This window comes from Eretmochelys imbricata, chromosome 7, assembly GCF_965152235.1.
Source record: "Eretmochelys imbricata isolate rEreImb1 chromosome 7, rEreImb1.hap1, whole genome shotgun sequence".
NCBI classification, from domain to species: domain Eukaryota; kingdom Metazoa; phylum Chordata; order Testudines; family Cheloniidae; genus Eretmochelys; species Eretmochelys imbricata.
The window spans coordinates 54,262,722-54,277,162 of record NC_135578.1 but is presented as its reverse complement, the minus strand read 5'-3'; the positions used below and the strand labels follow the sequence as shown (position 1 = coordinate 54,277,162).

At 49.1% G+C, this 14,441-nt stretch overlaps 1 protein-coding gene across 5 annotated transcripts in view; it reads left to right on the top strand.

Annotated features, from left to right (window-relative positions):
- NDST2 (N-deacetylase and N-sulfotransferase 2) overlaps nt 1-13,094 on the top strand; it is a 230,452-nt gene extending 217,358 nt beyond the window's left edge. For all 5 annotated transcript variants that reach the window (XM_077822088.1, XM_077822087.1, XM_077822086.1 and 2 more), the window contains 7 exons: nt 667-763; nt 1,519-1,642; nt 3,355-3,529; nt 3,787-3,957; nt 7,699-7,808; nt 10,541-10,643; nt 10,843-13,094. In XM_077822088.1, coding sequence (XP_077678214.1) covers nt 667-763; nt 1,519-1,642; nt 3,355-3,529; nt 3,787-3,957; nt 7,699-7,808; nt 10,541-10,643; nt 10,843-10,968 — 906 coding nt within the window. In that variant the 3' untranslated portion in view covers nt 10,969-13,094. The remainder of the gene's footprint in view (nt 1-666; nt 764-1,518; nt 1,643-3,354; nt 3,530-3,786; nt 3,958-7,698; nt 7,809-10,540; nt 10,644-10,842) is intronic.
- The last annotated feature ends 1,347 nt before the right edge of the window (nt 13,095-14,441 follow it).

Here is a 14,441-nt window from a genome sequence, read left to right as displayed (position 1 = left end):
CATGGCCGTGGGTTTTGGTCCTTGTTGCCTCGCTCCCCAGATCCCAAAGACGTGACGTTGGGGGAAGGGAGTGATGGGCCACACTCCTGGTGCGAGCTGTGGGGACAGAGAGCTCTCATTGGCCTGGAGGGGGTCCCAGGTACTTGGCTAGTTGAGGATATAACCGTGGGGGGAGGAACGTCTGTGGGGCTGGCAGAGCTTGCAGGCATGTTACTGTGACGCCTCCGGACATAATTTCATGCTATAGAATTCATGTTGGTTAAATCAAAACATGCTTATTCCATTTCATCCCAGCACAGCAGCTCTCTGCATGTTAATGAGCAGATGAAATGAACTGAAGGGGTAGAACTGTCTGTCTGCCAGTGTGGCTGTGCTGTAACAGCAGCAGGGCAGGGATTGCTGCTCAGCCCAGCAATGGTGATGGGCCCACATCTTGGTTTCTTTGGACAGGAATTGCGGGTCACACTTTCAAAAGGGACTTAGGCTCCTAAATCATTTGAGTGCTTTGGAAGCTGTTCCTGCGCCTTGGTCTGTGCAGTGCAGCCTGCCAGTACTCAGCAGAATGGGGATGTAGTTGTGAATTGTTCCTTGTGGGTTACACTCTATCCGCAGGAGCCGTCATCAGCTCCCTTGCTAATATTAAATCCTGTTCTCTCTGTTGTGCAGAATCCCTGTGACGATAAGAGGCACAAGGATATCTGGTCCAAAGAGAAAACATGTGACCGGCTCCCCAAGTTCCTTGTCGTTGGACCCCAGAAAACTGGTAATTGTTCAGCCCATTTAAAGATAAACTCCTGACTCTGCTGCCTCCGGTGCAGATGGACCGTTCGTGGATCTGTACGGCAGTAGCCAGCGATCACACGTGATTAGGGTCTCTGGTTTGTCCCACCCAAAGCGCAGCACCTCCGTCAGCACACTGCTCCTACTGCCCTGCTGAGGCATAACCCGAACTCGCAGGGAAGAGCCTCACCTGCTGAGTCACGGCGAGAAGTAGTGCAGGCTCTTGGTTTACCCACACGAGCCGATGTGCCCCTCTAGTGCCTTCCCAGTAACAGGCCTGTGCCCTAATGGCTCTCACGCTGACACACTGCACAGGGGTCTGGGACTAGATCTGTACATGGGTCGGTAACTCATCTGGGATTGCTGTGGCAGTGATTTGGCTAGAGAGGTATTGAGCTGAGGAACCGCTTCCAGCAATTGACAGGTGCCAGCCATTTGTGTAGAATGGGACCCTCAGCCCTATCGGTGAACCTCTTCCCAGCCCAGCTGCCATCCTCCTCACAGGAGTCATTGGGGATCTCTGCTGTGTGCCTATGCCCCTGGCAGCTCTTGTGCTCTGTGCCCATGCCGCACTGTCGCTGCGTAGTAGGGACACCTGGCTTGGCTGACCACAGACATGCTGGAAGCTCTCGCTGTGCTCAGCAGAGTTGTCAGGAGACACAAGCCTCTCCTCCGCCCCCCGCCTCTTTCAGTTCCCTGGGTGACCCAAGCTCCACTAATCGTTGTTGCTCGTTGTAGGCACAACAGCTGTGCACTTCTTCCTGACCATGCACCCAGCGGTCACTAGTAACTTCCCGAGTCCAGCCTCCTTCGAAGAGATCCAGTTCTTCAATGGGCCCAACTATCATAAAGGAATTGACTGGTAAGCATCCTAGCTCTTGTGCTCCCCTATAGGGATTGGTCGTCATGTTGCGCCCTCCTGAGTGTCCCTGGGCTCCATCCACCTCAAGCGTTTTAGCAAGCCCTCCATTTCTGTCCGGTACGTTGCACCTCTGGGTGCTCGCTGTCTTGATCTGTTTCTCCACTTGCTACGCCCCAGCTACACCCCTGCTATAAGCCCTTAGCCCAGCGTTTCCTAAACTTTGAAAGCCATGCATGCTCCTGCAGCCCTGCATGTGCTGTAAATGTCTGCCCAAGAGCAGCCTGGGGAAATCGCCATACAATACTTGCTCTCCTTGTCACATGCTCTGATGTGTTCATGTTTAAAATATTCTCACTTAGATCTGAGATTTTTCAAAGCAAAGGTTTTTCTGGCATAGCTAAATTGGTAACAAATGTGGCAAAACCCCAATACTAAAAAGGGGTTGCCAGTATAAGTCCATTTGCCAGTGCATAGCTACGTTTGTTTGGTGAAGCGGTGAGTGGCCCAACTCGTGGCCCGTGGGCCGGATGTATCCCACAGGCCGATTCTCTCCAAGCCCGAATGTGTCCAGCCTGCAACAGATCTACTCGACAAAATAGCATCCTCCCTATGACATGGCCTTGATTGCACTGTACACAAGAGGTCACGCTGCTTGGAGAACGTCATTTTGTAGAGCACGTATTTATGTAGGTGGTCCGTGGAAGAGCCCCACACAGCAGTGAAAAGGTTGGACCACCCAGGACCAGCAAAGGTACTCCTTTGCCAGCATAAGCTGCATTTCCACTAGGAGGGTTTGCCGGTATAGCTATACCAGTATAGCTAGTGTAGACAAGGCCTGAATTAGTGCCCATTGAGATGGACAGGGCGGTTCTCACCTCAGAGTTAAGTTCTCTACGGACCCAAGCAGATGTCTTTGTCTCCTACACTTGGTTTGGTTGGTCTGTCTGCTTGTCTACATGGGGGATTTTTATACTGCTCTAGTTATACCAGTGTAGACCCCTATGTGAGCACTCCTTATCCAGAATGAAAGTATCCACTCGGAATTATATGGATATAACTCAAGATAACTTTACTGTGAAGACAAGCCCTAAGGTTCTTGTAGGTGCCCCATCTCCCTAGTATCTGAGCACCTCACAATCTATAGTGTGTTTATCCTCACAGCACTCCTGTGAGGCAGGGCAGGGCTCATGTCCCTGTTCTACAGAGGGGGGAAACTGAGGCACAGAGAGACTAAATGACTTGACCAAGGTCATGCAGCAAGTCAGTGGCAGAGCAGGGACTTGAACGCAGATCTTCAAGTCCCGGCTAGCATGCTACCCACTGGGCTGTCTTTTGTTCTTCACACAATAGCTAGAGGCTCACTTGTTTTTACTGAAAGCTGAGACCTGGGGGAATAATTCTGAGGCCTGTCTACATCCCCAGCTAGTTCCAGGCACCACCCGAGAGTGCTGTGCCCTGCTCACAGGGCAATGTCTTCACCCCTTATCGCACCCCTTCCTACTCCACATCAGACTCTACCCCTGTTCCCTACTATCCCCGTTCTGTGTCATCCCCTCATTGACTCTCCATGGGCTTGGCCACCCCAAGCTCCTCTGCATGCCCTATACAGTTCTGAGGTGCCAGCAGGCTGGTTTGCCCTGTGCCACTTTACTGCTGGGTTGTGCTCCCCACACGTGTGCCATCAAGTTGTCCTGGTTTGCTCTGCTTGGCAGGTACATGGAATTCTTCCCCATCCCCTCCAACGCCAGCACAGACTTCATGTTTGAGAAAAGTGCCAATTACTTTGACACAGAGGTGGTACCGAAGCGTGGCGCAGCCCTGCTTCCACGAGCCAAAATCATCTCCATTCTGATCAACCCGGCCATCCGAGCCTACTCCTGGTACCAGGTATCACCCCTTCCCGGGGGGCCCTGGGGAGGGCTGGAGATCTGCTCCAGTGTGGCAAGCAGCTCCTGGGTGAATGGATTTCTCCTGGGAGGCCGGGGTAGGTTAGTACTGATGGGAGCGTGTGGATTTGTTCACAGGAGAACTGGGGTGTGTTTGTGCTGCCCCAGGGCAGCAGAGAGCAGGGGGCTGCGTGCACATTGGCTAGGGAAGGGCAGAGTTCTGTGTTCTGACGACCTAACCATGTGTTTGTTTCCCAGCACCAGCATGCTCACAGCGACCCTGTGGCTCTCAATTACACCTTCTACCAGGTGATTACTGCGAAATCCCAGGCCCACCTGGAGCTGCGCAACCTGCAGAGCCGATGCCTGCTCCCTGGAATGTATTCGACTCACCTGGAACGATGGCTGACGTATTACCCCTCCGGGCAGGTACAGAGCTCTGCTGTGCTTGGCCGTGTCTCTAGTAATTGGCAGAAGATTATTCTGGATCAATGAGCAGTGCTGCTCAGACATCAGTAACTCTGGGGAAGAGAGTCAGAAAGCCCCAGTCCCGAGTGAAGCACGGTGGACAGGGAACGAGCTGGCTTTTCAGAGTTCAGCGTGGTGACTGTAGAGACAGGAAACTCCCCGTCTGTCTCATTCTCTCTTCACTGTAACTTACGACTCTTTTTTGGGGAGGGGAATATAAACTGCTGCTTCCTTCCCTCCATGTTACCTGATAGAGAATCAGGCTGATTTGTTACTGATCGTGTCTATCCAGTCAGGGTCGAGTGTCTACAGGTTTCCTAGTGCCTGTGTATAGTAGGTGGCTGAGCTCCCAGCCCGCACAGCAGCGTTAGGAGGCCCAGGAAGCACTAGCTTACTGCAACCTTAGCGTCTCTCCCTTTTGTCTCGGCAGTGTGTCCCCCTGGGGCAGTCACGGTGCCCAGTGGGTGTTCCGCTACTGCTGGGATACCCTGGCTTTCACCAGAGGCTTTGGGGCTCTGTTGCTTGTCACGTTCACTTGTTTCTTCTCCAGCTCATGAAGCCTGTAGCGCTGCTGAGTGTGGGTTTTACTGCAGGTGTCTGGAGTCCCCAGACTGCCAAATTCTGGAGTGCTGCCTGCCTTCTGTTTATAGATTTCTAGGTTGGTCAACACAAACTACAGCTCGTTTCTGTCTCTGAATCTGCCTTCGTTGTGACAAGACATTTACAAACTGCCTTGTGTGCTCGGAGTCAGAAAGCATTTTAGCAACTTCTCTTTTCTGACAGATGTAAAGCAAGATTGCCTGGAACTCGACTTCTGTTGCCAGAGTTAGTCTCAGGTGGTGCATGAACCAACAGATCCCATCATGCGTTTTGAGGCACTTATTCCCTGCAGCAGCAATAGCTCTAAGACCGGGCAGTGGTTCTGCTTCTCAGAAAACGTAGTACGCTGTAGAACTAACAGGCAAAGGTAAAACAAAGCCGGGCTCTGTGTTCATGGCCTTGTTGCTGTCGTAGCAGAGCCAGTGCCTGACCAGAGCAGACGAGTTGTGGTGCAATTGCAGTGAATAGGAGTAACAGACATTGCATCTCCTCTAAGGCAGTATATTGTCCAGCAAGAGCCCCGGCCCTGGGCTGTTCCCTCCACATCTGGAGAATTCTGGCTTAAGCCAACGGTTTGCAACCCCCCGCCAGTTAATTCAAATGCAGCAACTGGAAAGGCAGCAGCAGCAGCATCCTCAGCGCAGGAGTCAAGCTAGCACTTTCATCTGGTGGTCAGAGCCAGGGAGATGGTGGAAGGAGTCTGTCCTGCATAAAGTGTGCGGGCACATCCCTGGGCTCACATCTCCCTGCCTTCGTATTCAAGCTGTTAGAACAGATGAGAGTGAAGAGAGGACAATACCCTCTTAGCAGAAGACGGCACTTAAAATGATGTCAGGACATAATACAGCAAGAAAACTCTTCAGCTGAACTAATCACAACTACGCTGGAGCACTGTGAAAACATGGAACTAGGGAGCCCTCCTGCTCTGTACAAAATCACCTGAGCTCTCCTCTCTGGCTGACTTTGCATTCTCTACAGAATGAGTGTCAAGCATTGGCTACCACACCGGGCAGGGACTAGGACACTTTAGAATAAGACTGTGGATATCCCTACTGGAGAGTTAACTTGGGTGATCAGCACTTAGGTTAGCCTGGCCTGGGGGTGAGCAGCCACACTGCAAAGCCCTACTCAAGCTACTGCATCCTCACTGGTGCTGCTGTCCCTTGTGTTTGTCACTTACTTCACGGGGCATCTCCCATGGTTCTCAGCGCTGCAGTAAGCTGAGCTGCTCTATCATCCTTTTCTAGTCAATTGAAGGAGAACTTGTCTGTTCTTCTGGGGAATAGAGGGAAGGCGCTGAAGGCTTACTGGCACTGAAGTGATTTAGTCTGTGTCCTCTCTGCAAAGTGGGAGGGTTACCAGTCTGAATGCAGCAGCAGCCCACTAGCCCATGCTCCCAGAGAAACCAGCTAGCGTGGGTTTAAAGCACCATTCAGCTCAGAGCATTTGTGTGGGGACAGGAGTGGGGCTAGGGACAACACCCAAGTAAACTCTGCAATGAAGACATACCCTGTAGGAGCTGGTTATGCAAAAGGATATGGACATGTCACCTTTGGAAGATGGACCCAGGAAACACTACTTCTCCAGGACCCACAAAGCACATGGCCCATCCTGGAGAGAAGCAAAGGGCTTAGTTACAAGCACAGATCTGCAGAGCTGAGGTCAGACAACTGGGCTCTGAGTGGAGGGAGCATAGGCCTGACAGCGTGGAGCCACTGCCCAAGTCACAAATCTGCTGAGCTGCAGTTACCCAGTAAACAGGATCACAGCACGAAGTGATTCGGGAGTGTGCTGTGGCAGTGATGGATGGAAAGCGATATATCATTTATTCACTGAATCCTCATTATTACTAAACTGTCCTGTGGACCTGTGACCTGCTGTCTGAGCTGGAAGCCTAGACTTTCTCTCCCTATATAAGCAATGGGATCTCTCCACTTTGATTTACAAAAGCTACCTACCATAACTGGCAACAGAGATTTGCATAAGATTGCCCCCCTTTCCTGGCTGAAATGGTGCAGCTGCAGAAGCCCTGCACCTTCCAGTCTCACGGCCAGAGTGACTGGGGGCATTTTAATGGCCTCTTTAAGAAAGAACTGGTCTTAAAAACTAGGTTTCTCCAAAGAGGAATCCCCCACCCCCACCCCAAAACTGCTAATGGTGTAATGGTTGTACAGAACTGGAGCACAGCTTCCTGTAGTTATTTCTTTGGCCTGGGATTCTGGACACACAAGGAGCAGAGCTTTTGGTCTGCCCTGCACAATGAACTAATTGCATGGAGAAGGATTCGCGAACTCTTTGCAAATACCCCACAGTTCTTTGCAGTGGTTTGTGTCCATGCAGGTTTATCACAGAGTGACTCCATAGGTGAGACGCAGGGGCCCTTCCATCACCACCTCCTGCCACTAGAAGATACCTGCCCCAGAGCAGGAGAGGAAAAGCAGCTCACCCACTCTGAGGTCAACTTCAGTGTCTGCAAAGAGATACGTCGCCTCCCCATAGTGCCTGACCTACCATCAAAATTGCCAAAAGCCATCTCCTTCTGCGGCCAAGTGCTTCTGTTTCACTACTGGATCTGGAGTGGTCTAGGGCCCAGCTCCCCAGAACTCACCCCAGGTCATTTCTTTTGAACGATTTCCTCTTTAATGGATAGTCCAGCTAGTACGAAGAGACTGATGGTTAATGTCTGTCATCCTCCGAGGGAGGGAAATGAGCCAGAGCAGATTGTTATGTAAAAAGGAAGCATCGGCTGTCAAAAAGGATACATGTAATTGATGGCTAGTGCTGAGGCTAGGTGCTCAGTTACAGGCCGTTGTGTGGCAACTGTCAAGTGAAAAAAGTGACACTCAGTTTTGAGCTGCTTTTATGTTGTAAATATTGGTCACATTAGGACTCTTCTGTCTCCGGTAACAAAGGGCCAGCACCCAAAAGAGGAACAGCACTAGCTTTTCCCCTCAGGCTCTTTGAGGGTTGTAAGCCGCAGGTATTAGGGCATGGACAGTGCTCCTGGGGGAATGTCCTGGTCCAGAGGGGCTGCTCCCTGGTTTGGTGCCAGAGGCTGACCTAGCTCACACTGAAAGCTTTGTGGACTCTCTATTGTTTCAGATTCTGATTGTGGATGGCCAGGAGCTCCGGCACAGCCCTGCTTCCATCATGGAGAACATCCAGAAGTTTCTGGGGGTGACACCACTCTTCAACTACACCCAGGCCCTCAAGTAAGGATTCGTCAGTATGTGCGTATCACTGCTAATATTGCTAGGCAGCTGCATTGTGAGCTTACTCATGACCTTCATCTCAGGTGAAACAAGAGTTGGTCTGTCACGAGCTCTGTCCCTGGCCTCTCCTGAGAAGGGATTGCAAGTTGGCCTGACTGGTGTGGTGAGTTTAAATAAGCTTCCCTACTGTGCTTATGTGATCTAACAACATGCTTAAGCACTTGATTCCCAAAGCTGGCTGGAAAATGCTGCTGGCCTTCATCCACCTGGTCACTAAGCTTCACATGAGCCAAGAATGAGCTCGGGATGGTAGAGAGGTCTGGTTATTCTTTTTGTAGGCACGACATCACCCTGTATTTGGACTCGTTGTGTGGTGTCCCCCGCTTGCTGATGTAGAAGTAATCTAACATTGTCCTAGATCCCTTCCTGAGCTGAGCCCTTTTTGACCTTGACACTGAAGTCATCAAGACTTGCTGTTGATGTGGATACTGAAATTACCTGGAACCGTAATTCCTTGAGTTTTTGTTCAGTACCTCATGGTGTCACCAACGGACTAGGACTTTTGCTGTTTCATTCCTGCTGTATGACACACTCTGGATATTATCTTTGGGCTAGGGAGATACAAGGTGGGAAGGTCAGATCACAACTTCATCTAGACCAAGGAATAAATGGTCAGTTTTCAGAATGGAAAGAGGTAAATAGTGTTGTCCCTCAGGGGTCTATACTGAGACCGGAACTGTTCAACATACTCATAAATGATCTGGAGAAAGGGGTACACGGCGAGGTGGCAAAATTTGCAGATGATACAAAACTACTCAAGATAGTTAAGTCTCAGGCAGACTACGAAGAGCTACAAAAGGATCTCTCAAAACTGGGCAACAAAGTGGCAGATCAGATTCAATATCGATAAATGCAAAGTAATGCACATTGGAAAACATAATCCCAACGATACATATAAAATGATGGGGTCTAAATTAGCTGTTACCACTCAAGAAAGAGATCTTGGGAGTCATTGTGGACAGTTCTCTGAAAACATCCACTCAATGTATAGCAACAGTCAAAAAAGCTAACAATTTTGGGAATCATTAGGAAAGGGATAGATGATAAGACAGAAAATATCATACTGCCTCTATATAAACCCATGGTACGCCCACATCTTGAATGCTGCATGCAGATGTGGTCGCCCCATCTCAAAAAAGATATATTGGAATTGGCAAATGTTCAGAAAAGGACAACAAAAATTATTAGGTGTCTGGAACAGCTTCCGTATGAGAAGAGATTAATAAAACAGGGATTTTCATCTTGGAAAAGAGATGACTAAGGGGAATATGATAGAGGTTTATAAAATCATGACTGGTGTGGAAAAACTGACTAAGAAAGTGTTATTTACTCCTTCACATAACACAGGAACTAGGAGGTCACCCAATGAACTTAATAGGTAGCAGGTTTAAAACAAACAAAAGGAAGTATTTCTTCACACAAGGCACAGTCAACCTGTGCAACTCTTTGCCAGAGGATTTTTGTGAAGGCCAACACTATAACAGGGTTCAAAGAAGAACTAGATAAGTTCATGGAGGATAGGTCCATCAGTGGCGGTTAGCCAGGGTGGGCAGGGATGGTATCCCTAGCCTCTGTTTGCCAAAAGTTGGGAATGGGCGACAGGGGATGGGTCACTTGATGATTACCTGTTCTGTTCATTCCCTCTGGGGTACCTGGCATTGGCCACTGTCAGAAGACAGGATACTGGGCTGGATGAACCATTGGTCTGACCTAGTATGGCTGTTCTTATGTTGATTTCACCTAATTTGGAGCAACTGCTCTGGCCAAACCCTTTTTGAGTCTCTGGTAAGTTATATATTAAATTGGAGGCTATATATCATTATGAGGTGAGGGACCTCTCCCATTGGTGTTGGGAAGGAGACTGATGGGTCTGATTGGGTCCCAGATATGCCTGAGGAATTGTTAGAAGAGGCATCGTATAGTCGTAAAGGATTCAGAGTCAGGTCTGAGTTCCTTTTCCAGCTCAGACACAGATATGGCCGGCGTGACAGCGGACCTGTACAAAACAGTGCAGCGAAACTTCACTTGGGAGAATGGCATTAGAGAAATGTCAGGGATTAGGACTGTTTGGCTCTCTGTTGGCGCAGCTGTGATGGATTAGTGGAATTATAGACACTCCCCCATCTTCAGTTGCCGTGGGTCACTTATGACCTGCAACTGCTGAAGCAGCAGATGAGGAGGAAGCAGGGTTGGTCAGCTTGCAGCCCTGAGAATTTGTGTGGTAAGTTGATATGTGGCCCATTTTAGGGACTAGATGGAGGTTTTCATTAGATCTGTATTTTAATAACGTAAGGTGCCCAGGAGTTGAGGCTTTGAGCACCATCGGAAGCTGTCAAATCAGTGTGGCATAAAGGGAGGGTGTTTTTGTTTGTTTTAAACTAACTGTTAAAAAAATTCTATTAGTGTAAGTTCCTATGGAAACAGCCTCCAAAATTCCATTTTCCTGGTGGTCACCACAACATTTTACCTGAACCTGAACGTGAAATTGACTTGCCATGCATTAGAACCAAAAGTAAAAGAGTGCTTTTCATTGTCACAGCCAAGAGGCACGCCACAAAAAGGAAACAAAGTGCAAAATGAATTAGATTTTAAAATCTTTGAACTGGAGTCAGCAACACAGACAGATACACGTTTCCTTCCCTAGGATTTTTAACTAAGTGTGTCCCTTTCAGGTTTGATGAAGCAAAAGGATTTTGGTGCCAGGTGCTAGACGGAGGGAAGACTAAATGCTTGGGAAAGAGTAAAGGAAGGAAGTATCCTGACATGGATTCCTCGGTGAGTAACCAGCTTGGGGAAATGTGCCTTGCCTGGAAGAGGCATAGTGGGTTGAAGGGGAGAGCGCTCTCAGCCAATTAGGGACATGGTGCAGTGTCAGTGGATTTTCTGAGATATGGGGACTACACGATGCCTTTCAGGGCAGAGAGAGGACTGCATGTAACCCTTGCTAACGTGAGGTCTTCTCTTCCCCCTGCAGTCTCGGCTATTCCTCACAGACTTCTATCGAGAGCACAACATCGAGTTATCCAAGCTGATGAACAGACTTGGGCAGCCCCTTCCCACGTGGCTCCGCGAGGAACTGCAGAATTCCAGCTGGAGCTGAGGTGGAAGCCCCTGCCCTGGTGCCAATGGATGCATGGTGCTGTCTATCCATGGATATAAAAGCCAGGTGGAAAATACACTACGATGGCATCTCTTGTCAGTCAAAAAACTAGAGAAAAGAACAGCAGCCAAGATCTTGGGATGGTGACAGGAGCCCTTCCCGCTCTGGCTGCTGCCTGGGATGTCATTGCAGGAGGTCCAGCGAGACTGTTGCACCCAGTGCGAATCAAGCCCCTAAATATTAATGGTTTGTTACAAAACTTTTGTAAGAAAGACACAAAGAAAAGGAAATTGCACAAAGTGTAGCGGCTGCTCCAGGAGGAGACTGTGAGCCCAGGGAACATCTGTGGGCTTCCCTCCCCCCCACCCAGATGAGAGCATGCTAACCCTTTGAAGACTGGGATTTTTCAGACTCCTATACTACTACTGTCTGAAATGCTCAGTACCTAGAGGGTTAATGTCTTCCAGTTGTGACAGGTTTGGGGTGCAGCACCTGGCCTTTGTTGTTGATAGCGATGTGGTAATTGCACTGTTGTAGCAGAAAGAGCCACTGCAGCCTAGAGAAGGGGGAATCGGGAGAACCCCAACTTTGGGGAGCAGTTTTAATGCCAGCCATGAAAGGCAACATTCCCTCTTCCTCCTTGCACATGGAGTTTGTTCTTTGGAGACGGGTCCTGCTGTTCGTAAACTGTGTAGCTCCCCTCAACAGCATCCTCCGCTTAGGCTCCCTGCTCAGAGAGGGGGGGTGTTGTAAAGTGGACTGCCTGGTCCTGCCTGCAACTGTGCCCAGGGAGCTAGGTGAAGGAGCAGAGGCTTGCAGAAGTTGTCATAAAGAATCTGTCTGTTGTCTTCCCGAGGGAGGGGAACAGAGGTTGTCCTCTAACAATAGAATATTTCCTCTACCTCCTCCTGGGAATGGGCTTGATGAGTTAGTCTAAGGCCCCTGGTTGCAAAGGCTCTAAGCCATGCTGCTGAATATAACTGAGGATCATGTCCTACTAGCTGCTTCCTCTCTTGCATATTTCCCAGGTATTACTGATTTGGGGAAGAGTGGTCCAGTTCTTTTCTGGGGCTGCATCAGCATCCACATGATGGCAGGGTCCAGAAGATACCAGGCCACAAAGCTAGTTTCTTCAGTGGACATCAGTGAGAGAGGAATGGGGTCAAACAGGAACATCCTCTGACTCGCACTTAGCTTCTGAGCAGATGACATCCTCAGGGGTGCCAGATCCATTGGAGGGATAGGATAGATAACTGAGTAGGAGCAATCTAGGCAAGATCCAGGGCCCTCAGAGTAGAGCTTGTTGATCCTCCCTTGGTGCAAAAGAACAAGGCCCTAATCCTTGTGAATTAAGAGACACTCTCACCCCCTGTACCAAGCCAGATAGCTTAGTGAGAGTAAAGACAGCTCTGCTGCCAAGGGACTGGGGCTTCTATTGTGGGGACAATTGTCCAGCTGCATTAGGGGGGGGTTTGCTTTTCTCTGAGGTTGGCCACACTTGGAAAAGTAATACCTAGACAGTTGCAGGAGACGAATTCTGATGAACTTGTCCTGCTGGTGTCTGGAGTGGTTGTTTTCTTTCTCACTGAGCCAATGGGCGTCTAAATTCCAACTTCCCCTGTCTCACTGCATGGAGGAGAGTGGCTCTGGAACCAGCATTTTTTACTCCTTCTCCAGCCTTATATAGCAGGAGTCTTGCTGCTTAAGACAAATGGCAGGGTTCACTTTGACCCAGACAGGAACATAATGTATGGCAACTTCTGCAACTGTCATGGTCTCCTTTTTTCTAAAGGGGAGAGAAGCTGTTTCAACCAAGCTTTTCCATTGAGCCTTGGGTATTGTGTATTTTTAACTGGTGCATTTACCATTGTATGTAAATGTATATAGTATGCAATATAGTATTTTATTCCATGTGCCCTAAGGAAGGGCTAACCTTGTGCAACCAAAAAGAGGAACAGAAATAGAAACCTATCTCCCTTATTAGAACAGAGGAGAGCCCCACTTCCTGCACTGGATTCATGTATAGTGTCATTCACATTGAATGATGATAATGGAGAAATTCTTGGCTCTCGAAGCTGAGCACAAGTGTCTGAATAAAGGCTAGAAGTAGCATTCAGTGGGTTCAATAAACGTACCACTTATTTTCTATGAGTTGTGACGGTTTGGAGTGTTGTCCTCTCTCTGGTTCTGCTCTCACCCACTCAGCCCTGTGCTTGGGCAAAGGCAGGAAACAAGCAAGCTACAATTTAGAACAGTGACCTAAGCTGGTATTTGGGAAGGGTGCAAGGAACAGGGTCCTGAAGAGGTGCAGTGACAAAGGGGGCAGATGTTACAACCAGCAGCACCAGTACCACTCAGCCTGAAGCATCCACTGAGCCAGAAAATTAAAGGGGGCAGGCTAGCAAAACAATTCCCTCTCAGTACACCTTGTGGGTGTTTGCAGTGCATGGAGCACTTTGTCACCCCCCAGTCCTGCCATGTTTCACCAACCAGCTGCCTCTGGGCTTCTGGCCAGCTTCTGCAAGCCCCCAGCCTGAAGCTGTTAAGACTTCTGCCTGCACTTTCTTGACTAGAGCAAGCCTTTGAGCGTCCCTGCGCTGCCGCGGCCGTTAGTCAGCCTCACCTGACATACAGCAAGGAACAGGCTTTTCTTTATGGCTGGTGCCAACTTCAGAGGTGGTTCAATGCTGCTCAGAGAGCACTGAACAGCAGCTTGAGTTTGTTCACATCACATTAGCCTCAATTCAGTGGGTAGCTAATATTACCCCAGCAGCAGAGGGTTGCTATTACACTTCAGATATCTTCACACCCTGCCTTTGCACAGAACTCTAGTGTGTGTTCTCCAAGAGGAAGGCCCTGTAACCAAGTGTAATATTGCCCTGTGCATTGTTATTACTTCCTGCTGCTGGGCTTGTACTGCTTGTTTTCCTGTTACCTTGATGGTCTTGGACTCAAACCTGTAACATTTTCACAGCTGTTCCATTCAGATTGGGAAGGGGCTATTTTTTCCAATGGAGATTTCAGCTATGTTACCACAGAAACTAGTTCACTCATTCTTACCTCTTATGCTAGAGCCACTGCTCTGGACAAATCACATTTTATGGCTATTTATATCTAGTCTAGTTGATGGCGAAGAGTTGGTTTTAAAACAGAAACCCCCGCCGGCACATTTGTTGAAGTAGCCACCCATTCCCCAGCCAAAGCCTTCTACCCCTATGAACACAAGATCAGGTTAGTCATTCCACTTGGAACTGAAGAACCAGCCTGGCCTTAGTGTGACTCTGTTAACTTGGAGCCTGACAGTGTCTCATTCCAATAATACAGAGCTTACCAAGAGACTCAGAAAGGGTTCGGTCAGAGCAGTTGCTCCAAATTAGGCAAAATGAACGGCCATAGTGGATTGGACCAAAGGTCCATCTAGCCCCATATCCTGTCTTCAGACAGCAGCCAATGCCAGGTGCCCCAGAGGGAAA